Source organism: Schistocerca serialis, chromosome 1 (assembly GCF_023864345.2).
Source record: "Schistocerca serialis cubense isolate TAMUIC-IGC-003099 chromosome 1, iqSchSeri2.2, whole genome shotgun sequence".
NCBI classification, from domain to species: Eukaryota; Metazoa; Arthropoda; class Insecta; order Orthoptera; family Acrididae; genus Schistocerca; species Schistocerca serialis.
The window spans coordinates 1,203,479,826-1,203,506,247 of record NC_064638.1 but is presented as its reverse complement, the minus strand read 5'-3'; the positions used below and the strand labels follow the sequence as shown (position 1 = coordinate 1,203,506,247).

Genomic DNA, 26,422 nt, shown 5'->3' with positions numbered 1-26,422 from the left:
GCCTGTCTGCATTTTATATTCTCTTTACTTAGGCTATCATCACTTATTTTTGTGTCCAAATTCGTCTGCTACTTACGAATTATTCATCCGTATGGCCACTGCTTATAGTATCTCATTTCCTGATCTAATTTTCTCGGCATCATCTGATTTAATTTTTGATAATGCGTTACTGTTGCACGAAAGTGACAGAAAGTCACTTTTTTTACTATGTAGCTAACTGGAATGCAGTTCTATAAAACATTTGTAGAAAGTGTACATACTTCTTGTTGTGCTTTACGAAAGAAGTAAGAGTTTGATATTTAAATACCAATGCAAGGAGAGGAAGTTTTGAGATGCTTAAACTGGGAAAACCGAGAAAGCGAACGGGAAAATAAAACATTCCTGAACCACCTTCGTTTCGCTGATGACATTATTGTTTGCCCTGCTGCAGCTAACCTGAATATCATACTGGCAACTGACCCTTAACATAGACAAATGTAATGCATTGCGAATACATAGAAAGAAGAATCCTTTATTGTATGACTAGCTGACCCGGCGAACTCTGTTCCGCCTTAAAGCCAATAAATAATCAGATTTTGGATGTTAAGTTCAATTTTTTATTAGGACAAATAAAAATTAAGTATTTTAATGATTCTTTATGTTTTTTGGTGCGTAGCTTCCACTCTTCAATCCAGTACCTTGTGATACACGACATTTTTTGTTTTATTATCAGGCGCAAGAACAAACAACGCATATGGTCTCCCGACCCGTGAACATGCCACATATAATTGACCATTTGAAAAATATGGATATTCCAGATTTAAACCACAAACTTTCAAGGATTGGCCTTGTGATTTGTTAATGGTCATGGCGAATGCAAGACGGATCGGAAATTGGAGTCTTTTAAACTCAAACGGCACATCGGTTGGGACCATCGGGATCCTCTGAATGAGAACTTCCTCACCCTCGAATTTTCCTTTGAGTATCGTCGCGTAAATAACATTGGTCATCAATTTACTTACCTCAAAACGTTTACCATTGCACAGTTTTGGTTGGTTTATGTTTCGAAGCATGATTACTACGGAGCCAACTTTTAGGCGTAAATTGTGCGGTGGTATGTCAGGCACATCCTAAGAGTTTAAAAATTCGATTGCATAGTTGGTGGCTTCATCTTCATTTGTTACACAGTCAATAGATTTGAATAAATGCATTTTACCAATGATCTCATTCTGAATTATGTAGTTTAGGTCATCTACATCTTTATTCTTAGCCGCTAAAATTGGTCGCTCACTCAACCATTCATTACTTTTGTAGTTAGTAATGATGTTTGGGAATACTTTGTTGATAAGTTCGTCTTTCGATGAGACACAGTTACAGAAATTATGAGGAAATGAAATCAATCCGCTCGATTATTCGACAGGTACTCGACCATTACCGATAGTCAGCAATTGCTCAAAGAAATCTTCAGCAGATGTACCATTAAGCAACGCAACTCTCATGTTTGTTGTCAGTTAAAGTTTCTTCACAAAGCGCCATAGATTCGATGATTTGAGGCAAGCATTTATTTCATCTGCAGCCATTGATCTTTTAACTACTGGCAGTGTATGGCGGAATTCGCCAGACAGTAAAATCATTGCTCCTCCAAAACATCTCGAGTCATTGCGTAGATCTTTCAATGTTCGGTTAAGTGCCTCTAATGCACGTTTATGAGCCGTTGTGCATTCGTCCCAGATCTTGGATGCTGATAAAACTTCGGCCACTGCTGAGTTTTTTGTAATATTACATGTTGGTTATTCAATAGCTTCAAGATTTAACGGTAATTTTAATGCTGACTGAGCCGTACGGCATCTTTCTAACAATGTGTCTGCTATTCCGGAAGAACCAACTGCAACCGCAATGTTGGATCTCGCACGAACAGTGGCTAAAACTACTGACATGAGGAATGTCTTGCCAGTTCCACCAGGGGCATCCAGGAAATATAAACCACTATTTCCATCATCAATTGCCTTCATTAATGTATCATAAACTTCCTTTTGTTGGGGGTTCAACAGGGGTACATTCGTTTGAACTACTAAATCTAATTTGCGTTTTGTTATTCCACGCCAGATGCGTTTCTGTTATACTACGTTTTATAGCGGTCGAACGGGATAAAAAGTATCCTATGCCCGTCTCCTGGTTCTAAGCTACCTCTCCACCAATTTTCAGCCAAATCGGTCCAGCCGTTCTTCAGTTATAAATAGTGTAACTAACACGACTTTCTTTTATATAAATACATTAAGTATTCATTACACATTTCTGAACGCACGCGTAATATTTTTCAATTTTTTTTAAAAAAAATACACATAATAGTTTATTCATCCATTTTAAATAGTTTATGAACACATGTATAAATGTCAATCATTACTTACAGATTTTGACAAAAAAATTTGTCAGCTCCGAAACTAAAAAGCTTTTAGGGAAAATAACGCATTTTTCAAGTATTCGTCAATTCTTCATTATTTTTAAGATGTATTCTGCTATTCGGGGCGGAGACAAATCCAACAAATCAAAAACCATGAAAATTTTTATTCGTCAATTTTTCATTATTTTTAAGATGTATTCTGCTATTCAGGGCGGAGACAAATCCAACAAATCAAAAACCATGAAAATTTTTATTCGTCAATTTTTCATTATTTTTAAGATGTATTCTGCTATTCGGGGCGGAGACAAATCCAACAAATCAAAAACCATGAAAATTGGTCCAGCAGATCTCGAGTTAATAAGTGTTGTAACAAACCCGACTTTGTTTTATATATATATATGTATTATGTATTCTACTATTCGGGGCGGAGACAAATCCAACAAATCAAAAACCATGAAAATTGGTCCAGCAGATTCGAGTTATAAGTGTTGTAACAAATCCGACTTTGTTTTATATATATAGATTATATGATAGTGGAACAAACATTGGTAGCAGTTACGTCTGTAAAATATCTGGGAGTATGCGTACGGAACGATTTGAAGTAGAATGATCATATAAAATTAATTGTTGGTAAGGCGGGTGCCAGGTTGAGATTCATTGGGAGAGTCCTTAGAAAATGTAGTTCATCAACAAAGGAGGTGGCTTACAAAACACTCGTTCGACCTATACTTGAGTATTGCTCATCAGTGAGGGATCCGTACCACGTCGGGTTGACAGAGGAGATAGAGAAGATCCAAAGAAGAGCGGCGCGTTTCGTCACAGGGTTATTTGGTAAGCGTGATAGCGTTACGGAGATGTTTAGCAAACTCAAGTGGCAGACTCTGCAAGAGAGGCGCTCTGCATCGCGATATAGCTTGCTGTCCAGGTTTCGAGAGGGTGCGTTTCTGGATGAGGTATCGAATATATTGCTTCTCCATAATTATACCTCCCGAGGAGATAACGAATGTAAAATTAGAGAGATTCGAGCGCGCACGGAGGCTTTCGGGCAGTCGTTCTTCCCGCGAACCATACGCGACTGGAACAGGAAACGGAAGTAATGACAGTGGTACGTAAAGTGCCCTTCGTCACACACCGTTGGGTGGATTTCGGAGTATAAATGTAGATGCAGATACGGAAAAACATCAGGTAAAAAATCAGATAGGTGTGAAAATTGATTGGAATGCGACTGAAAGAAAGTATAGCCAACGAACGAAACAGGAATTTGTTCAAATTAACAATCAGCACACAGCACTAGCCGAGAAATTGTATTATTTCAAGTTTTAACGAAAGTAACTGGATGAACATAACACTAAAGAAAGAAACGTAACAGAAAGAATAACGTGGTGAGCAGTTGTAAACTAAATTTCCGATGCGTGGAAAGGAAAATTGAAACCATTTTACCAGTTTTGACATATGACAATAAGACAGCACCATCAATACGAAAATCACTCAAAATCTGAAGGTTTCTGAACGAAGGAAGGAAAGGTGCATGTGGGGAATTGTTAAAAGTTGGAGGAAAACAAACAAATGTATCAGGGAGGAGGCTGGGGGCTGGAGAATCTAATTACGACTGAAATGATGATGTGGGCTTGCTATGTACCTAAGTGAATGGGTGGTAGATGCGCAGAAGTGCTTTGCTAGTTTTTTTTTTTTTTTTTTTTTTTTTTTTTAAAGAACCATACCGTACGACGACCTGATGATGGAAAGTGAGTGGATTACTGACATTTGGAGGCCCATATTATCCTGTGGACTAAATTAGAAAGAAAATTACAGTCTAATGAGTAATGTACAATGTCTGACAAAAAATGACGCGCCCAGAATGAGAGGTGAAGCGAAATGAAACTTTACGGGTGGAGGGGTTATGTAATGTTGTTAGTGATTACAAAATCGAATCAAATTTACATAGAACTTGGCAATATGAACGCACATATCAACATGACGTTGCACACATCTGGCCTCGAAGCGCGCGCTAATTCGTTTGAGAGGGGTATCATATGGCCATTGTATCCTCATCTGAGGCTTCGCAACATTTCGTTGATATCTTGGATACTGGCTCTGGAGCGAGGTTGCCTTCCAATCTGTTCTCACACATAAAGCTGTGGATCTTGATGACCATGACATTACTTCAACAACACGCAGACATTTCATAGATACAGGTCCCGTCTGTGGACGAGCATTGTCATGTTGAAAAATGGCACCACGATACTGTCACGTGAGAGGTAACACACGAGTACATAGGATGTCTGTGACTTACCGTTCTGCTGTCAGAGTTCTCCTCAGTCACTACCAGTCTTGGCTTGAAGTCATAACCGGTGGCTCCCCAACATGACTCTAGGAGTAATACTGCTGTGTCTCTCCGAAACACTGGAAGACTGGGACCTCTCTGCACGTCGCCGCTCTACTCGGTGTCAATGGTCATCTGGGTTAGTGCAGAAATCCAATTCACCTCTCAACACAATGCGATACCATTCACCTGCAGACCATGCTTCCCGTTCACGGCACCGCTCCAAACGCAGCCGTTTGTGTTGTGTCAGTGACAGGCTACGCATGAGATGGTAATTCCCTAGTTTGGCTGCTGATAGTCTCCGACCAATGGTGCGGGATGACACAGAATGTTGTTGGTAGTCCATTACTCCTTCTCGGATAACAAGCGCAGACGTGAAGCGGTTACGATGAGCTTGGTGCGTTCCCATGCAGTCCAACGTTGGATCACTGCCACACCCGAATTCCCCACAAGTCTGCATACTGTACGGTTCTACCAGCTGGCCAAATGGAGACCCACAACGTGGCTCCTATCAAACTGTCAGGTGCTGATAACGCTGTCTCACACGATTATGCGGCATCTCCATGTCCTCCACTGCGATCACACATCTGATGCTTTAACTGCTTTATAAATACCGTAACAGGACTGGTAACAACACTAATACATGCGGGTTGCCTTTCTACCATTCACAGAAACTGCAAGTCTAAACATTTACATACATACTGATGGTGTGTACGTTTACGGAGTTGTAGCGACATCCGACGATGACTTCTGGGCTCATCACTTCCCGTCAGTGTCTATTGGAAACTTGTCAGGTTAAAAGACCATTGTATGGAAGAATACATCACGGTTCGCTATTGATTCTGGTAGCTCTTGCACTATGTACCAATTGTGGATCAGATATCCGCTCTACATCGAAATCTCGCGAATTTTTGTAACAATATGTCTCTCATATATTGCGCTGCTGATAGGAGGAAATAGAGCTAATAGATTGCTTTGAAATATGTTACGCACTGCCTGTCGAGGGCAAGGGCTTAAGCGAAAACGGAACTGAGTCACAAGCAACGGGGAACGGTAGAAAAATTGAGAAAAACGAGCCACGAGGTGGGAGACGTGAGGGTTTTCTATTATAAATGAGGCAGTGAAATAATGAAACGCCTATCAAGGAGGTTATGAGTCAAAACAGAGAGACACTTTTGAAAATAAATTACGGAATTCCCCCCTGAGGCCAGAATGTATTCAATATTTACCAGCTATTAAAGGCAAAGTTTCTAAAGAGCACGCACAAAGTGTAGCATAGTACATAAATAGAACATGAGGTATGGGAAAACCACGCACAAACAAACAGAGAACGTTCTAAATTTAATGCTGTAATTCTATCTTAAAATGAGACGGAGAGTAAAAAAGATATGATTAAATACTAAATTGTACATGCGAGGGGGAAATTGTGAGGGAGGAAATACCACTAGTGGAAGGAACAGGGCGAAGCGACATTAACGGGCCGACGCGTCGCGTCATTAGTCTGATAGCAGGAGGAGGAGAAAGAGGTAAAGGCTGTGGACGCCACGAGTCGAACATGTGGCTCTGGGGAGATCTTTAGATCGTTAATTTAGGCCATCGGTATCCATTTCAGTGACTGGGGACTGCGGCAAATGGTCCCACGTAGAACTTTGATGGTAAGCGCTGCTCGGTCAGAACTGGAAAAAAGGAAAAGGCCTTCTAAAACAGAGTTACTCCTAAACAAAAACATACAAGCCATAATCAATAGAGATGTAATGCTTTCTGTTTTTTCTTTGTTTTCCCTATAGTAATTTTTATGTATAGAGTGAACCCGAAACCATCCGCCGACAAAATTTTGGAAGTTGTTCGCGAATATTGTCTATTTTGCTGTATGGGGCCAGTGATCTCCGGTGGCAAGTTAGAGAGTAGTTGTATTTCGTTTCGTTTCTTATCTTTTTGTCTGTATTACGCTGAAAATATCTGTACAACACTGAAAATGTTGACGTTATGCTCTGTGTGTCTTGTTTGGAAACAAAATTGTTCCATTCACTCCCTGTTCATCGTGACATTCGCATCTAACGTAGCGAAGCAAGACACTACAGGCTTCACCCCGTTCTTCCCGCTTCACAATCCGGGACCGAAACGACAATGGGTACACTGTTCCCGTTTCAACCGGACGGTACTCAGGATGAATACTTGATAAAGTCTGATCAGCAGGACCGAATAAGCAAGAAAGTCGCCTCGTCCCCGGACGCCAGGAGTAGAACCGAGAATGCGGTAACACCAAGCACTTGCCAGCGATATACAGTCCGGGAGATATGGCATAGATATTTATGCCTGTGCGGAATGTGGGCTTGCCGGAGAAGTTACTAAAATGCTACTTTGTACCGTACCGTATTCATCATCGTTTGCGTCACCTCACATACCAGATCGAGAATTATGACCCTTCATTAAGAAGACAAAACGCCAGAGACACCTTCATATGAAGCCCAACTACAGTTCTTAGGTTCAGTTAGACGATTCGGGTTTCTCATTTGAAGAAAATATAAGCCCACTCGATGATCGCAAAGATTCATCACAGTGAAGAGGATGTAGTAACACGACCCGAACGCCGCGCTCCGCCAGCTATGCCATATGGAGGACTATTGACAAGCGCTACACCTAAGATGCTGTAGTCGGCTCGAATGCTACTGAAACAGCGGGTCGCTGTTTCTCCAGGAGATGAAGCAACTGCCTCATGAGCGCTGCGTGCGATCTGGAGCAGCGGACAGCGTCGGTGGCTGGATTACTGCGAGTCGGTAGTTCAAACCCGAGCACCAGCAAATATAACTTTGTAGTATCTATCATTTTTAGAACGTCATCGAAATTTCTTATTTTGGTAATGTCTGAATATTCAGGAATATTCGATGTTTGTGTAAATGGCAATCCCGTCCAGGAGGCAGTTCTGTTCTATTTGTAACTTGCTGTCCGTGATAAACTTGCTTTCAGGGCTAAGTGTTGTATGTCACTGACTACAGATACTGCTTTCGGATTTGGAGTTGACTGTGGTTCGAGTGTACGATCTTCTAGAACGTGGTGGAAACTATGCAATGAGCTCTACTACATAAGTTATGTTGAAAGAACAACAAAGCTCTTTCAACACATCATAGATAGTAGAGTTCATTGCTACAATATTTTTGTGGACAGAACGTGAAGCCTAGACAGTGCACAGCACAGCGCTTTGGTTCTCTTCTTTACACAAATATTCTGTTTTTGCGTGATATATTTTATAGCTGTAAGTTTCTTTTCTCCAAGAGTTGGAAGGGGCAGGTGTTGGCTGAGCGGGTCGTAATATTAGCAACAGACATCGCTACAGTAACTCAGTGCGTGTGAATGTCTGATAGGGGTTTGACTGTGAAACATCTTACCACTTACAGACTTAGATATTGGCAGTTGGCAATTGATGGTTGGAGCGCTGACACATTATCTGAGAATCCAGTAATGCTGGCAACTGATGGGTAATGCATGGGGATCGTATCAACCTGTACCGAATCAAAACAGCCTGAAGATGACGCAATGAAGCGTTGAAACTTGTAGCGACAAAATAAAATCAAATCATAAGGACGGCTGTAGGTGTTTTTGTTTTTTATCACGATAGTAAACGGCCGTCGTTCCAAAGACGTCCTGCTAAAATGATGGACATACAAAAGTTAAATATTGCATGTTACTCGAGATTTCTTTCTTCAGGTCATCAACGGGGTACTACTGCAGTCTCACACACTGCTCATTTTTGATAGTGTCCATTGTTGTATTGTTCCAGCAGTATCCTGGAACCGGTGTTCATACGGCGTCTCACCATAGACGGCCTCCGGCATCGAGACTATGGCACTCGTGGGTGAGTAACGTCTTAATACAGGCACAAAGAAGTGTAAAATAATTTGTTTTAAATCTTGTACTGTTCAGTATCTTCCATTGTTGATTGGGACAAAATTAGAAGCGAGTAGTCTCTATTATATACTCGTTTACTTCTTTATTCGAAGCATAAAAGGTTTCAGACATACGGGTTGATTCAAAAGGATTGCAAAAAAATATACGGAGGTGATAGACGAGTCGAAATTCCGATTTTAATCTTGGAAGGAATCCTCATCATGTGAAAGTTTTGGAATGAGAGGAACAACAACAACGAATTCCCAGTTCCCTTAAGTTCAGCAAGGTTCAAAATGGCTCTGAGCACTATGGGACTCAACTGCTGAGGTCATTAGTCCCCTAGAACTTAGAACTAGTTAAACCTAACTAACCTAAGGACATCACAAACATCCATGCCCGAGGCAGGATTCGAACCTGCGACCGTAGCGGTCTTGCTGTTCCAGACAGCAGCGCCACTTCGGCCGGCTCAGGAAGGTTCATGTAATGTTCGCTCAACAGTGTTATACACCAACATAATACTCCTCAAGCCACCTAATGGTGTCTAGCGAAAGGTACATCTGGTACCATTAACTGATTCCCCTCCTACCCTGTTCCATTCGCGAATGGCACGTGGGAAGAATGATTGTCAGTAAGCCTCTGTACTGGCTCTAATTTTTCGAATTTTCTCTTCGTAGTCATTACGGGAGATGTATGTGGGAGGAAGTAATATGTCATCTGACTTTGGAATGTGCTCTCTCGAAATTTCAATAGCAAACCTCTCCGTGACTCACAACGCCTCTCTTGTAACGTTGAGCATCTCGGAACGCTCTCGCGGCGACTAAACGATCCCGTGACGAAAGGTACCGCTCTTCGTTGGATATTCTGTATTTCTTCTACCAGTCCTACCTGGTAAGGATCCCATAGTGATGAACAATGTTCAGAAGGTGTTCAAAAAGGCGACCACCACATTCAATACTCGAATGACATCTTCGTCGAAAAGTCTGGTGCTCTTTACAGAGGGCATTAGGAATCGCATGGACCTCATCAGACGCTGCAAGTGTCCTGGCGAGAAATGGATCTTCCTCGGGAATTTTTGTCGCATACACGAGGCTTTTAATACGAAAAAGAAAGCTTCACACTAGGAGAGCGAGTTGGTCATGCTGGTGGATCTTACCACCCGATCCAACACCCAGTTGCATCCACTTGAGATGACCACGTTAAGCGCTACATACCGTTGCAGATCTGTAAGGCACACAATAAACTGTGAAGGGTCTTTGTCGCAAATTAATTTATTAACACGTTTTCACACATCATCATCAGATATAGTTGTGGCAGAAACAAAGTAATTCAATATAAAAAAAAACTGCTTCAGGGAAATATGGGCAATGTGGACAACAGTTTCCATCAGTAGTTATAATTAAGTACAGAAACAAGCCCCACACATAAGATACTGAAAATATAGCTCTCATATATGTAGAGCTAGCTGCCAAACTGACCGTACATCTAGGAACGCACTGATATGGAAAACAATATCCGTCAACAGATGGTATTAGCAACCGTGCAGCTTATATTTTGCTCGTATGTGGGCCCATGCCTCCAAGAATTTTGTGACACAAAGCATTATGCGTAGTAGGCTGTATAGTTACCCTTTATTTGTTGTGTAATTGACTCTAAGACATTTTACAGGACCTGTAAAACTGCATGAACATGAATGAGTATTTCATTAACATGTATACGCTGTGCAATGTCATTAACCAAAATTGTAATTGTATTTACACCAAAAGAGGCAGTCTTATCATTCAAAATTGTTGAGGCTTTCGTGGCCACTTGTTGACAAACTGCCTGTTGGCTTCTGTCTCGGGTTCTTCGGCCGACGTTCATCTAATGATTTTACTGACGTTTCGCCAGCACGAGTGGCTGGCGTTGTCAAAGCTTCACCCTCCATTGCCGGAGATGAATGGAGCCAAGGTCGCGGCCGCAGACTATATGTACCTGGCGCGCCAATATCTGAGGGCTTCTCTGCGGTCATTTCCGGTGCGGTTCTCCTCTTGCTACCTGCGACGGTCGTTCGCTGCAGTACAGGAAGCCAGGATCCGTTTACCTTAAGGCTTTCCTCTTTCTTGTTGAAACTGTTCGCGTGTTTTTGTATTTCTACAGCTTCTCTGAACAAGAGCGTGTGATAGTACTTCCCTACAGCCAGAACTTCAGTGTCGGCGAATTGTATTACGTGGTCGGTCTCACCCAGTGCGTGCTCTGCCACGGCCGATTTCTCCACCTTTAATTGAAAGTCGTTTACCCGGTTTCGTTGGATAAATACGATGTTAGAGTGACTGTGTTCTTCAGAGCTGCAACACAAAATTCCTTCGGAGATGCTTGGATAAGCAAGTAAGATTCCCTCTATGGAGTATAAGCACAATGACAGTTATCGTTAATGATATTCCACAGTGTACATATTTTAATGTAATACTCGTACATGTTCATGTATTTATTGTAGGTGCTGGAAAATGACTTATGAGTCGAAACTGGAGAATCTCACCACAAATAGAGAATAGCTATACAGCCTACAAAGGGCAACGTTTTCTTTCATAAAATAAAAGCAACAGTTGGCTATCAAAGAACATAATCAGAAGGAAAGCATGCAAAGAATATATCGATTACGTACTACATGATTTTGAAAGCCATGGAGGAACCATACTGGGGTAAAACTATAAAAACACTAATTGTGTGATACGCAGATTAAAAATAAATAGCTATAAGAAAATTCTCATACTTCGTGTAGGATGTTAGCTGTCAAAGTTTAAAAAACTAAAGTAATTATTAAAGGAAACGTAAATTAATGAAATTAATTTGCGAACAACGCCCTTCACAGTTCACTGTGTGCCATTTCTGAATGGTCGCCTGCCTAACAGCTGAAAGCATTTCGCTATAACCTGAAGAAAAGTTTCGAAGGACTTGTTCGATGAAGACCTTGTATCTGACTTTCGCTCACTCGCTTTCACTGAGCAGGAATTTTTCCGACCATAAGCCCCTACTCTTAAGTTGTATTTCGACTCCTCCTTGCATTTGTGTGCAATCTTTTGAATCAACCTCAAACGCCCATCTGGAGATGGTTTCAGATGGATTGAGATGGCAGCATTTACACATTAGAAGCAGCAATTTCGCAGAATCATGTCGTCTGCTGTTGCGCTGCACGAAAAATATTTCACAGTTAAGGCAACGTTTATTTACACTGAAGCGCCAAAGAAACTGGTACAGGCATGCGAATGCAAATACAGAAATATGTGAACAGGTAACCGCCTATATAACAGGTGTCTGGTGCAGTTATTAGATCTGTTACTGTTCATACAATGGCAGGAGCTTAAACGTGGTGTTATAGTCGGCGTACGAGCGACGGGACACAGCGTCTCCGAGGCAGTGATGAAGTGGATCCTGCAAGAGCGGGACCAACGTCGACTGAAGAGAATCGTTCAACATGACAGAACTGCAACCCTTCGCAAATTGCTGTAAATTTCAGTGCTGGGTCGTCAAAAAGTATCAGAGTGCGAAACATTCAACGAAACATCATCGATATGTGCTTTCGGAGCCGAAGGCCAACTCGTTTACAGTTGATGCCTGAATGACACAAAGGTTTACTCGTCGCCCGGGACATTTCCGTACCGACCTTGGATTGTTGATGACAAGAAACATGTTGCATGGTCGGGCGAATCTCGTTTCAAATTGTATCAAGCGGATGGATGCGTACGTTTATGGAGACAACCTCACGAAGCCGAGGACCATGTATGTCAGCAGGGGACTGATCAAGTTGGTGGAGGCTCTGTAATGGAATGGAGCGTGTGCAGTTGGTGTGATACGGGATCCCTGACACGTCTAGATACGACTCAGACAGGTGGCACGTACGTAAGCATCCTGCCTGATCACCTGCATCCATTCATGTCCATTGTGCATTCCCACAGACTTGGGCAATTCCAGCAGGATAGTGCGACACTCCACACGTCCATAACTGCTACACAGTGGCTCTAGGAGCACATTTCTGAGTTTAAACACGTCTGTTGGCCACCAGACTCCCCAGACATGAACTGTATTGAGCATATTTAGGATACCTTGCAACGTATTGTTCAGAAGAGATATCCACCCCTCGTACTCTTACGGATTTATGGACATCCCTGCAGGATTCAAGATTTCAATTCCGGCCAGCACTACGTCATACATTAGTCGAGTCCATGCCACGTCATGTTGCGGCACTTTTGTGAGCTCGTGGGGCTCCTACACGATATTAGGCAGGTGTACCAGTTTCTTTGGCTCTTCAGTGTAATTTGAATTGACGTATTTAGTAAGAAAGAGCAAATGTATGTATGATCTACTTGGAGCAAATATATTTACGATCTACTTGAAACAATGATAATTGCTATTCAATTTCTATGTACATATTTTCCTGATTTTGAGTCGGAAGTCGCCGTCGCATCATACATCGCGCAGCCACACGGGGACTTCCGACTCAACAAACGCAAACTGGAAACACTCACGCCAATAGCTTAGCGACATTTTGTGTTCAGAAATCGTGCTGTTAGTGGCAGCTATGGGCCTTATTGTGGCGGTTGCAAATGCCTTTGTGTTCAGGAAGCGGCGCGGCAGTGTGGTGTGCACGGACGTGGCCGGAGAACCCCGCAGGTGCTTCTACGAGGAACTCGTGGAGATGCGCCGGCCTGAGGACGTCGTCACCGACCTGTTGTCCGCCAAAAGGGATCGCCAACCGCTGGAGTCTCACGATGTGGGGTAAGTCTGTAAACAAACAAGTCAATAGCCGGCTCCACTATCACTCGCGGAGTAGTTACAAAAACACGCGTCAGTCTTCCTAACATCCGAGGAGGGAGAACAATAGAAACCCACCTGAGTACGCTGATGGGAAGAAGGAGACAGCCGTAAGCCAACCTTACAAGGTACATGAAGCTGGACGTGGAAGTAAACGTAGTTTCTCACGTGGCTGATGAGTGCTCTGGCACGAACAAGTGGAACTTAGTCTCAGCGTAATCTCTAGTGGCATCACTTTCACTAAGGGGAAATGTTTGTTGTTGTGGTCTTCAGTCCAGAGACTGGTTTGATGTACCTCTCCGTGCTACTCTATCCTGTGCAAGTTTCTTCATCTCCCAGTACCTACTGCAACCTACATCCTTCTGAATCTGCTTAGTGTATTCATCTCTTGGTCTCCCTCTACGATTTTTACCCTCCCCGCAGCCCTCGAATACTAAATTGGAGATCCCTTGATGCCTCAGAACATATCTTACCAACCGATCCCTTCTTCTAGTCAAGTTGTGCCACATATTCCTCTTCTCCCCAATTCTATTCAATACCTCCTCATTAGATATGTGATCTACCCATCTAATCTTCAGCATTCTTCTGTAGTAGCACATTTCGAAAGCTTGACTAAACTATTTACTGTCCACATTTCACTTCCATACATGGTTCAAATGGCCGTGAGCACTATGGGACTTAACAGCTGAGGTCATCAGTCTCCTAGAACTTAGAACTACTTAAACCTAACTAACCTAAGGACATCACACACATCCATGCCCGAGGCAGGATTCGAACCTGCGATCGTAGCGGTCGCGCGGTTCCAGACTGAAGCGCCTAGAACCGCTCGGCCACTCCGGCCGGCTTCCATACATGGCTACACTCCATACAACTACTTTCACAAACGACTTCCTGACACTTAAATCTTATCCAGAAACGCTTTCCTTGCCATTGCCAGTCTACATTTTATATCCTCTCTACCTGGACCATCATCAGTTATTTTGCCTCCCAAATAACAAAACTCATTTACTACTTTAAGTGTCTCATTTCCTAATCTAATTCCTTCAACATTACCCGACTTAATTCCACTACATCCCATTATCCTCGTTTTGCATTTGTTGATGTTCATCTTATACCCTCCTTTCATGACACTGTCCATTCCGTTCAACTGCTCTTCCAAGTCCTTTGCTGTCTCTGACAGAATTACAATGTCATCGGCGAACCTCAAAGTTTTTATTTCTTCTCCATGGATTTTAATTCCTTCTCCAAATTTTTCTTTTGCTTCCTGTACTGCTTGCTCAATATACAGATTGAATAACATCGGGGATAGGTTACAACCCTGTCTCACTCCCTTCCCAACCACTGCATCCCTTTCATGTCCCTCGACTCTTATAACTACCATCTGATTTCTGTACAAATTGTAAAGAGCCTTTCGCTCCCTGTATTTTACCCCTGCCACCTTGAGAAGGAGAAATACGTTCTTAAATTTCGTTATCGATTGTTGAAGATCTAAAGAGAAAATCCAAGAGAATATTGTGAATACCTCAAGATCACTCAACATAGTATGAAGGAAGGTTTGAAATCATTCACTCTTCCGCTAGCCAAAAAGACTTGCACAACATATTTGAGAACGTAATTTCTAAGAATTCGAACAGATGGAAATAAAAAAAAAATGTAAAGCAGTCCGTAATTAGAAAAAGCAGTGATCGGTATAAAACGCAAAAAATTTAATAAAGATAAGTTTCGGTCGTTTTTTCAGATTTTTATTCGTTAGCAACCAGTATTGGCCCTTTCCTCAGACCATCTTCGGGCTTTTCCCCGCAATTATGGCTGCTGGTGGCGACATCCATCGATGTAACCAGTGACATCCTCACTTCTATGGATCTCGCTCAGTCTGCCGCCACCAGTAGCCATAATGGGGGGGGGGGGGAAGACCGAAGATGGTCTGAGGAAAGGGCCGAAACTGGTTGCTAACGAATAAAAATTTGAAAACTCGATCGATATTGTTTTTATTGGATTTACAGATAGAAATACATGTCAAGCGAAATATGCGAAAACAGTAAGCTATCAAATACGACTTTGTTACTCATGCACGACTTACCAGTGGCCTCAAAGCATTTGTTTCAAACTTGTTTATAGTGGACAGTGATTATACTAAGGACAAGTTGTTATAAATGATATGTTTTCGCACCCGTGTCGCTACATGAGAAACAGTTTTCTGTCTCTGAGGATGACATAGATTGCGAATATAGACTGATTCCCATATCCTTGTAAGGTACCTAGAGAGTAAGATATTCGGCTATGAATTCGATAACGTGTAAATCTGGCATCAATAAATACAGCTGAAGTGAAAAAGTATCACAGGGAATAATAAAAATTTTTACTTTTGCATCCGTCAATTTGTCAGCTGGCATCCCCACCGTCTTTCATCAACACTGAAGTTTTTACACAATCGATGCAGCTGCACACAGACACTTACTGATGTTTTTATTTCCACCCACACCTTTGCAGTTAAAGAATAGACAGGAAAGTTCAACAGCGACGTACTAGCTCCAGACCGTTCCTCTTTTTAGGGATTTAATGTATTGCCTGTGCCTTAAAACAGCATAATTACGTTTCATTAAAATTTATTAAGAACAAGGAAAATTGTTTCAGACATCTTTCAGCAGCCCACAAAACAGCTCCGACAGTGTAAAACATTAGCAGCAAATGTGAATCGCAGTTCCATTTTACGAAAAGTACTCTACGGCATTGACACCTTACTTAGTTTGCATTTATCGTGGATCTCTCACCCGGCGCAAAGTTCAAGAGACTTGAGGAAAGCGCTGGTGACTCCTTTCTACAAGAACTCGCAAATTACAGACCAGTATCCTTAACATCGGTTTGCTGCAAAATTCTTGAACATAATCTCAGTTCACACGTTATAAATTTCCTTGAGATCAATAAGCTTCTGACCACGAATGACCATGGTTTTAGAAAGCATCGCTCGTACAAAACTCAGTTTGCTCCTTTCTCACATGATATGCTGCGAACTACGGATAAAGGGCAACAGGCAGATCCCATATTTCTAGTTTTCTGTAAAGCATTTGACATGGTGCCCTACTGCAGAGTGTTTACGAATGTACGAGCATATGGAAAAGATTCCCAGACACGTGAGTGGCTTGAAGACTTCTTAAATAGTTGTCCTCGACGTCGAGTCTTCATGAGAGACAAAGGTATCGTCAGGAGGGCCCCAACTGTGATATAACGGCTATTATTTTTATCTACAGAAATAGTCTGCCTTACAGTGTGGGCAGCTATCTGCGGTTGTTTGTTGATGATGCTGTGCTGTACGGGAAGGTGTCGAAATTGAGTGACTGTGAGAGGATACAAGATAAGTGGATAAAATTCCTAGCTGTCGTGATGAATTTAGAATTCAATTTTCTAAATTTAGAAAAATGTAGGTTAATGCCGATGAGTAAGAAAAACAAAACCCATAACGTTCGAGTACAGCATTGGTAGTGCACTGCTTGACACAGTCAAGTCGTTTAAATATCTGGGAGTAACGTTGCAAAGCGATACGGAATGGAACGAGCATTTGAGGATTGTCGTAGGGAAGGTGAATGGTCGACTTTGGTTTATTGGAAGAATTTTGGGAAAGTGTTGTTCATCTACACTCCTGGAAATTGAAATAAGAACACCGTGAATTCATTGTCCCAGGAAGGGGAAACTTTATTGACACATTCCTGGGGTCAGATACATCACATGATCACACTGACAGAACCACAGGCACATAGACACAGGCAACAGAGCATGCACAATGTCGGCACTAGTACAGTGTATATCCACCTTTCGCAGCAATGCAGGCTGCTATTCTCCCATGGAGACGATCGTAGATATGCTGGATGTAGTCCTGTGGAACGGCTTGCCATGCCATTTCCACCTGGCGCCTCAGTTGGACCAGCGTTCGTGCTGGACGTGCAGACTGCGTGAGACGACGCTTCATCCAGTCCCAAACATGCTCAATGGGGGACAGATCCGGAGATCTTGCTGGCCAGGGTAGTTGACTTACACCTTCTAGAGCACGTTGGGTGGCACGGGATACATGCGGACGTGCATTGTCCTGTTGGAACAGCAAGTTCCCTTGCCGGTCTAGGAATGGTAGAACGATGGGTTCGATGACGGTTTGGGTGTACCGTGCGCTATTCAGTGTCCCCTCGACGATCACCAGTGGCGTACGGCCAGTGTAGGAGATCGCTCCCCACACCATGATGCCGGGTGTTGGCCCTGTGTGCCTCGGTCGTATGCAGTCCTGATTGTGGCGCTCACCTGCACGGCGCCAAACACGCATACGACCATCATTGGCACCAAGGCAGAAGCGACTCTCACCGCTGAAGACGACACGTCTCCATTCGTCCCTCCATTCACGCCTGTCGCGACACCACTGGAGGCGGGCTGCACGATGTTGGGGCGTGAGCGGAAGACGGCCTAACGGTGTGCAGGACCGTAGCCCAGCTACGAATGGTCCTCGCCGATACCCCAGGAGCAACAGTGTCCCTAATTTGCTGGGAAGTGGCGGTGCGGTCCCCTACGGCACTGCGTAGGATCCTACGGTCTTGGCGTGCATCCGTGCGTCGCTGCGGTCCGGTCCCAGGTCGACGGGCACGTGCACCTTCCGCCGACCACTGGCGACAACATCGATGTACTGTGGAGACCTCACGCCCCACGTGTTGAGCAATTCGGCGGTACGTCCACCCGGCCTCCCGCATGCCCACTATACGCCCTCGCTCAAAGTCCGTCAACTGCACATACAGTTCACGTCCACGCTGTCGCGGCATGCTACCAGTGTTAAAGACTGCGATGGAGCTCCGTATGCCACGGCAAACTGGCTGACACTGACGGCGGCGGTGCACAAATGCTGCGCAGCTAGCGCCATTCGACGGCCAACACCGCGGTTCCTGGTGTGTCCGCTGTGCCGTGCGTGTGATCATTGCTTGTACAGCCCTCTCGCAGTGTCCGGAGCAAGTATGGTGGGTCTGACACACCGGTGTCAATGTGTTCTTTTTTCCATTTCCAGGAGTGTACAAGGGTTGGAACTTTAATAGTGGCAACTGTTTATTCACAGCTCGTACAAAATGGATACGTGTGTCAAAGTTCTACTGACCTTCAAAGTAGTCACCAACATTGTGTATAACCCGTTGCCAGCGATGTGGAAGTCGTAGGATACTCTTCGCAGTGCCATTTGTGTTGACATTTCGATGGTTGGTTGGTTGTTTTGGGGAAGGAGACCAGACAGCGTGGTCATCGGTCTCATCGGATTAGGGAAGGATGGCGAAGGAAGTCGGCCGTGCCCTTTCAGAGGAACCATCCCGGCATCTGCCCGGAGTGATTTAGGGAAATCACGGAAAACCTAAATCAGGATGGCCGGACGCGGGATTGAACCGTCGTCCTCCCGAATGCGAGTCCAGTGTCTAACCACTGCGCCACCTCGCTCGGTGACATTTCAAGCTGAGCGGTCTATTGCCCAACGAATTTGTAGCAGCTCTGAAGCGAATGCCATGAAGTGTTTCCTTCAGTTTAGAAATCGAGTTGAACTTAAGAGGGCTTAAGACAGGGGAGGAAAGTAGGTGGTGTAGCACATAGCAGCCCCATCACTCATACAAATAAGTAACAGCTAGCAGTGTACGTGCTTGAGCATTGTCCTTGTGCAGAAAGTGTCATCACTTCTGTCACTTCTGTCTCCACGCTGTTCATTTTTGGAACACAACCTACGAGCAGCGTAGAGACAGAAGAGATGACACTTTGTACAGGACCTGACCATCATTTTGCAGGACAATGCTCAAGCACGTACAGTGAAAGCTGTTATGATTAGTTTGAGTGATGGGGCTACTAAGTGTTGACTTAAGGCCTCGTGAGTTCAACTCGATTTCTAAACTGAAGGAAACACTTCACGGCATTCGCTTCAGAACTGCTACAAATTCGTTGGACAGTAGAGCGCGCCGCTCAAACTGTCAACACAACTGGCACTGCTAAGAGTATCCTACAACTTCCACATCGCTGGCAACGGGTTATACACAATGCTGTTGACTACTTTGAAGGTCAGTAAAACTTTGAAACACGTATCTGTTTTGTACGAGCTGTAAATAAATAATTGCCACTATTGAAGCTCCAACTCTCGTATAATGGATTTGTTACATCAACATAAAGTTGTGTAATATTCGAGGAGTGATACCCTTTCATCCCACTAGAAATAAAATTGTTACCGGACATAATTTCTGCAAGAAAGAAGAAACCTGGAAAGCAACCCCACAGAGAAGATGACGAGTAGTATAACATTGTACTTGGAAAAATGCTTCAATAAGATATGTAAATTAACTATCTATTTACATTTCTTCGCCGTCCGCAGTGGCCATGCGGTTCTACGCGCTACAGTCTGAAACCGCGCGACCGCTACAGTCGCAGGTTCGAATACTGCCTCGAGTATGGATGTGTGTGATGTCCTTAGGTTATTTAGGTTTAAGTAGTTCTAAGTTCTAGGGGACTGATGACCAAAGAACTTAAGTCCCATAGTGCTCAGAGCCATTTGGGCCATTTATATTTCTACTAGTAACACTGTGTGCCACCCAACGTGCTCTAGAAGGTGTAAGTCAACTACCCTGGCCAGCAAGATCTCCGGATCTGTCCCCCATTGAGCATGTTTGGGACTGGATGAAGCGTCGTCTCACGCGGTCTGCACCTCCAGCACGAACGCTGGTCCAACTGAGGCGCCAGGTGGAAATGGCATGGCAAGCCGTTCCACAGGACTACATCCAGCATCTCTACGATCGTCTCCATGGGAGAATAGCAGCCTGCGTTGCTGCGAAAGGTGGATATACACTGTACTAGTGCCGACATTGTGCATGCTCTGTTGCCTGTGTCTATGTGCCTGTGGCTCTGTCAGTGTGATCATGTGATGTATCTGACCCCAGGAATGTGTCAATAAAGTTTCCCCTTCCTGGGACAATGAATTCACGGTGTTCTTATTTCAATTTCCAAGAGTGTATATATAAAGCTGAAATATGTACGTATGTGTAAGAACTCCTCCCAGGCCGCTGGGCCCAAGTGGGCCAAATTTGACAAAGGAACACCACGTGCCAAGAGCACCAATGTAGGGCGTTTATAACGCTCTAGCTCTATTATTTATGGAGATATAGATACAGCCCCCGATCGTATAGGCTGTCCTATGTGACAGGTGTACTGTGCAGTAATACTACTGACCTGCCTTAAAGACCTACTTTTCATGGTACCTACACATCAGAGGCTAGAAACGGTTTTCCAGCCCCCAACGTGTGGACTGTCCAACTCAACAGGTGTCTTGTGTTCTAGTAGTAGTATCAACGGGCTTTGTCGGCCTGCTTTGCATGGCAGCCTGCACATTATGTGAAAAAATCAGTTTCCAAACCATTCACATAATGTAGGCTACCTGCATGAGAGGCATATTGTAGGCATAATACCAGCCTACCTCATCAACCTCTTTTGCTGAGGCTACACATGTGGATGGACATACCACACGGACGGTTAACATGGACAGAGGATAGGCTGGGTAGGGAGAGAGGTGGTAGAAGATCATGTACAGAGAGAGAGGGGCAGGAGGAGACAGAGAAAGGGAGTGGAGGAGACAGAGAAAGGGAGTGGAGGAGTTGGACAGAGAGAAAGGAGAATGTGTCCAGAATGAGATTTTTCTCTGCTCGGAGTGTACGCTGATATGAAACTTCCTGGCATATCAAAACTGTGTGCCGAACCGAGGCTCGAACGCGGGATCTTTGACTTTCGGGGACAAGTGCTCTACCATCTGAGCTATCCAAGCACGACTCACGCCCCGTCGTCACAACTTCACTTCTGCCAGTATCCTGGCAGTATTCCTGGCAGAAGTACAGCTGTGAGGACGGGGCGTGAGCCATGCTTGGGTAGCTCAGATGGTAGAGCACTTGTCCCCGAAAGGCAAAGGTCCCGAGTTCGAGTCTCGGTCCGGCACACAGTTCTGATCTGCCAGGAAGATGCAAGGAGAATGTGATTTACAAAGGGAGAGGAATTGACAAACAGAGGGGAGGGGAGAGGCGATGGGCTGCGAGGTGGCAAGAGGAGATAAGCAGATAGGGTGTTGAGGAGATGATGGGCAGACATAGGGGGGAGGAGGAGAGGGATCAAAATGTATTCACATTTTATATGACGTGCGCGCACACAGGCGAAGCCATGGGGGAAAGGCTAATTATTTACTAAAAGTTGCCTTCCTGTACAGGCACTTCTTTTTCACACGCAGATATATGAAAAAAAGATTCAAATTACATATCACTCTTTATTGTACAGATGCCTAATACCAAATTACTGTCAACAGGCGAGTATTTACGTTCTGGTCAAATACGTTAGCTTCTGCAGCAAAAATTTTAATGCCATTTTATTTTTATAGTAGTATTTAAAACAGAACAATATAAACATTCTTTACAATGTTTTATTGTCAAGATCATTGGCTTTCTTTATTTGATTATAGTTCTGTTTCGTAACTTGCAGGCATTGGTTGGCAACCTTTGAACAAATTCCCTGAGTAACCACATTTTGTACTATTTTTAATTAAATCATTTTGGATACACACAAATTATTTTCATGCAATTCATAATAGAGCTGTACAAAGTTGCAAATCAAGTCTTGGCCCAAAAGCTGATAACTCTGCTCCTCAGTTCTTAACAAAAAATGGCCACTTGCATGCTATCCTAATTTTGATGTTTCGAAATGATTCTAATAAAGATTGTGCAAACTGAATTTATTGAAAATATGATAATGAAACAACTGTGTATGTGTATTAAGTTTGACAGTCTTTACTCAGTTAATCAATATCTCAAATATGCGTTATAAATATAATAATTAAATTGATAACAAAATGTTTCACAAGTGTTATACGCCAAAAGAATCAGAGAAATTCACAGCATTTAGGTTCAGTGCTAGAGTTTTAAACAAGTGATTGCTTTAAAAAACTTAGTTTTTGCAATAGTTTAATATTTGTCGCTTCACTAACCTATACGCACCGTAGCACTGTAACCACAGTTTTGCTTTGTTCTGATTTGGGAAACAAACAAATAAATAGTCTGATGATGCAGGTAACCAAATCATACCACAAAGTGTAAGATGTTTAGCCTGGAATGGATGCTGATGACCAAACACAGAGAGAAAAATGACTGCACTTGGCGTTGTTATCATCTGCCCGCCAGTTTTATATGCAAGACGACTTCGAAAGAGCAACGGTAATCAGACCACAAAAAAAGTATGTGCGTGTGTGCGTGGCAACTCGTCGTCATTGCCACCGTTACTCAACTGTCTTGCCTCACTCTCTGCACAAGCAGCGTCTTTTCTAAATCGGGACTACTCGATGCTGTGACTGTAGTGCTACAGATCCTATCTGACGAAAGTATCTGGATACTTGCCTGGTAAAGGCAAAGATCCCAGTTCGAGTCCTGGTATGTCACACAGTTTTAGTCTGCCAGGGAGTTTCAAATCTGAACTCTCTCCTCTCGAGAGCGAAAATTTATTCTGTAAACAGTCCCCCACGCTTTGACTAAGCCATTCTCCTTTCTTCTAGGAGTGCTAGTCCAAGAAGGCAGACAGGAGAAATTCTCTGAAGTTTGGAAGGTAGGAGCCGTACTGGTGGAAGCACAGCTGTGAGAGCGGAATATGAATTGTGTTTGGATGCCTCAGTCGTCAGAGCACTTCCTCTTGTGAAATGATGAAGTTCCACGTTGGAGCCCGAGTTTTAATGTATGAAGACGTTTTAACTGTCTGTGAAGGAATGGCAGGCCAGTCTCTCTCTCTCTCTCTCTCTCTAGAGGCGAAAAAATAGGGTAGTGATGTTAGACACTGGGATCTAGAGCGACGTCGCCTTTCTAATTCATCCCGACGGTACTCCACTAGGTTCAGGTGGGGACACTGAGTAGAGCAGTTCATTTCAGGGATGTTAATATCTACAAATCATAGGCACAGTTGCTGCTGTATGACCGAGTGCATTGTCATGCTAACTCAAATTTTCTCTGAAATTTTCCTCTACAGTAGACAGTGCACAACGCTGTTCAATATGTTCATTCCTGTCAACATTTAGCGTTGTCTTAAGAGCAACAGGGGCACCACACCCAAACCACGAAAAACACCCACATATCATACACCACCTCCTCCGCAATTCACTGTCGGCAATACATATGAAGGCAGGTAACGTTGCACAGGCATTCGCCAAAGCCAAAGCCAAAGCCAAACCCTTCCAACTAATTGACACAGCATCAGTCATCTTCTCAAATCACCCGTTTCCAGTCATCTACTGTCCAGTGGCACCCCTTTTTACACCGCCGCAAGTGTCGCCTAGCACTGACTACAAAAATGTGTGGCTTATGGGGAGCTACTCGACCACAATGCCCCATTCTTTTTTACTCTCTACGCCCAGTCAGTGTGCTAGCTAGATGGCTAGTAGCACTTTGGAACTCACGAATGATTCCTTCCGCCCGTTTCATGCAAGTTTTTACAGTCACCCTCTCTAATGTTCGACGGTTCCTGTCCATCACTGCATGAGTTCTTCACGGTCTTGTTTTAGCCATAATTGTTCCTTCGCGTTTCTAACTCAGTATCACACCATCAACAGTCGACCTGGGCAGCTCTAGAAGGGTTGGAATGTCCCTGACGGATTTATTACTCAGGTAACATGCAGTGGCTGGTCCACAACGAGCTGTTCCTGCTTCCCTACTGACAATACGATACTCTCCGTCTCCTTTTGTACTAGCGGCACCGCCTCCAGCGACATCTAACGGTCAGTTCCGCAATGCATTGCTGATTCCGGATACTTTTGATAATGTCAGGATGTGAGAGGGACCGCTTCACGTTGCCTGTGTGTTTTGCAGCAAGCGGCGGCGCACGCTGGAGTGCTACATCGGCGGCCGGATGGGCGGCTGCGACTACCAGGACATCAAACAGGCCCAGGGCGAGGACCAGCACCTCAACAGCATCGACTCGCCTGGCAAGAGGGACCTCGACTGAACCACAGGACCGGCTCCTCGACCAATCTCCGTTTCCCCACCCCATTTATTGTTTCCGCGCTTCAAAGACACCGTGTGAAATTTGTCAACGACTTTCATTCGTGGCCGTTGGACAGTACTCTCAAGTTTACCTGCACTTAGTTCTTCTACTTTAATGGTTTACTTGTGCCTGCAATTCATGTGTGACACACACTTTAAACTTTTTCCATGGTTTTTTCGCAAGGTTACAGTTGCTTTATGTAAGTGCACGAATTCCTAGATCGACTTTCTTTACACACATGTTCTCGGCCTGATAATAGTTAGCTCGCTAAGAAAGTGTTAACATCAGGAGGCTAAGCGTTTTTTTATGTAACGTTCAGATGTACAATAACAAATAAATAAATAGAGAAGTATGTAATGAATTTTGTGTGATCTCTGTAGCAAATACCCTTTAAGTAATTATATAAATTAAGTAGTGTGGCTCAGTGGGCAAGTGCAAATAACATATCAAGAGGTCTAGTGTGCAATCGACAACTATGTATTACTGTTTTCACCTTTCGCAGTCTTTAGTACATGTGAAAAGTGCCTCGATGCCTCATTGTTCAATGTCCATGTTAAACGGTAGGACCCCCATAACCGGCTGCTCAGGTCACTGTAAAGCTGGCAGGAAGACCAGGGCATACCATTGTAATGTTGATGCATTAAGTTGTTCTGAAAGCGGTGCTGATATTCAAGATAATAAAAGCGGGTTAAAAGCTGTGAGCTATCTGAGGAAGTTATCCATGCATTACGGAGCAACTGTTTCACCACGTATCCTGTCCAGTTTACCAAAGTAGTGACAAAGCAACTAGTGGAAGATATTCTGAACTCCACACTCGAATTACACTGCGTTGCAATTTAAGATAACATAAGATATTTTAGATCTAAATCTGAAACAAAGGTGATTAAATTTTCAGTTAGGCTGAGCTTAAGAAATCCATTGTCCTTCAGACTTAGCAGAGATGTGCTCAGCCGGAGATCTTACCACTTCAGACGCTTGCCGCGGACAGATCGGCGTGGGCCCCTACCGAGGGTGCCTCACATATACAATCGGAAGTGACCAGAGAGGCAGCTTCCTATATAAACATGACAAGGGACGGACAGGACCTTATCAAGAATAGAAAGCGTATCTACCTGTTCCAACGTTGGTCCTACTGTTCTCTAGCAGACAGGCTTGTCTGCTACCATCAAGCGCGCAACTAGAAATACATTTGCTCATTCATCCTTTCACACACAAGGGAAGGGGGATGACAGTATTTTATCATATACACTATATAAAAGAAAGCAGATGAAGGTTCCATATGAGACTGAGTGACATGAATTACATATAAACTGTGTTTTAAAGTGTTGTAGTGTGGCAGATCGTTCTTGTTTATGTGTAAAAGTAACATGTTCCACTGCTCAGTCTCCTTCCAGATTGAGTCAGAAACACCAGTAAATTTAGAAGTGGAATTTATGCCGTAAATGACAACAGATTTAAGAAATTAACATGACAGGAATCCAACAGAGACCTTTCACCATCTCATATAGGACCAATGCTGGTTAAAGCACTGCGGTCTTCAGACTAATGTTCGGGTTCACGACAGCTTTAACTTAAGTTTGGGGATAGTCAATAATGTTTTATTGAATTTATAAAAACACTGACAAAAATGCTATGGTATAGAAATAAAAGCTTAATGAAGTCAGCGAGTACGGGAGTGACAGTCTTTAAATACTGGTTTTTGGGTAGTAGAACAAAGTAAACCACAATAATTACTACAATGTGAATACATCAATACACTAAAAACAGGGTAACTACTGAAAGTTAGCGTGAAATACTAAGACTGACAATACGATTTTTATGGAACATTCCGTCGGTACTAGGAGCAACATAGACACATTACAAACAAATGAATTATTATATTCAACAATAATAATGAGTTTATTGTTCGTTATGAACCGGCTTTCTGCTGTTTAGGCCATCCCCAGGCAATTTAATACTAAACAGATAGTCCACACAACATCAGCGAAGGTTCGCAGTTGTAC

General features: G+C 43.4%; 1 protein-coding gene across 1 annotated transcript in view; it reads left to right on the top strand.

Moving 5' to 3' along the window:
• The window catches only part of LOC126459815 (uncharacterized), a 59,809-nt gene extending 35,168 nt beyond the window's left edge, over positions 1-24,641 (top strand). The window contains exons 2-4 of the mRNA XM_050095884.1: positions 8,485-8,556; positions 13,185-13,340; positions 24,245-24,641. Coding sequence (XP_049951841.1) covers positions 8,485-8,556; positions 13,185-13,340; positions 24,245-24,380 — 364 coding nt within the window. The 3' untranslated portion in view covers positions 24,381-24,641. The remainder of the gene's footprint in view (positions 1-8,484; positions 8,557-13,184; positions 13,341-24,244) is intronic.
• The last annotated feature ends 1,781 nt before the right edge of the window (positions 24,642-26,422 follow it).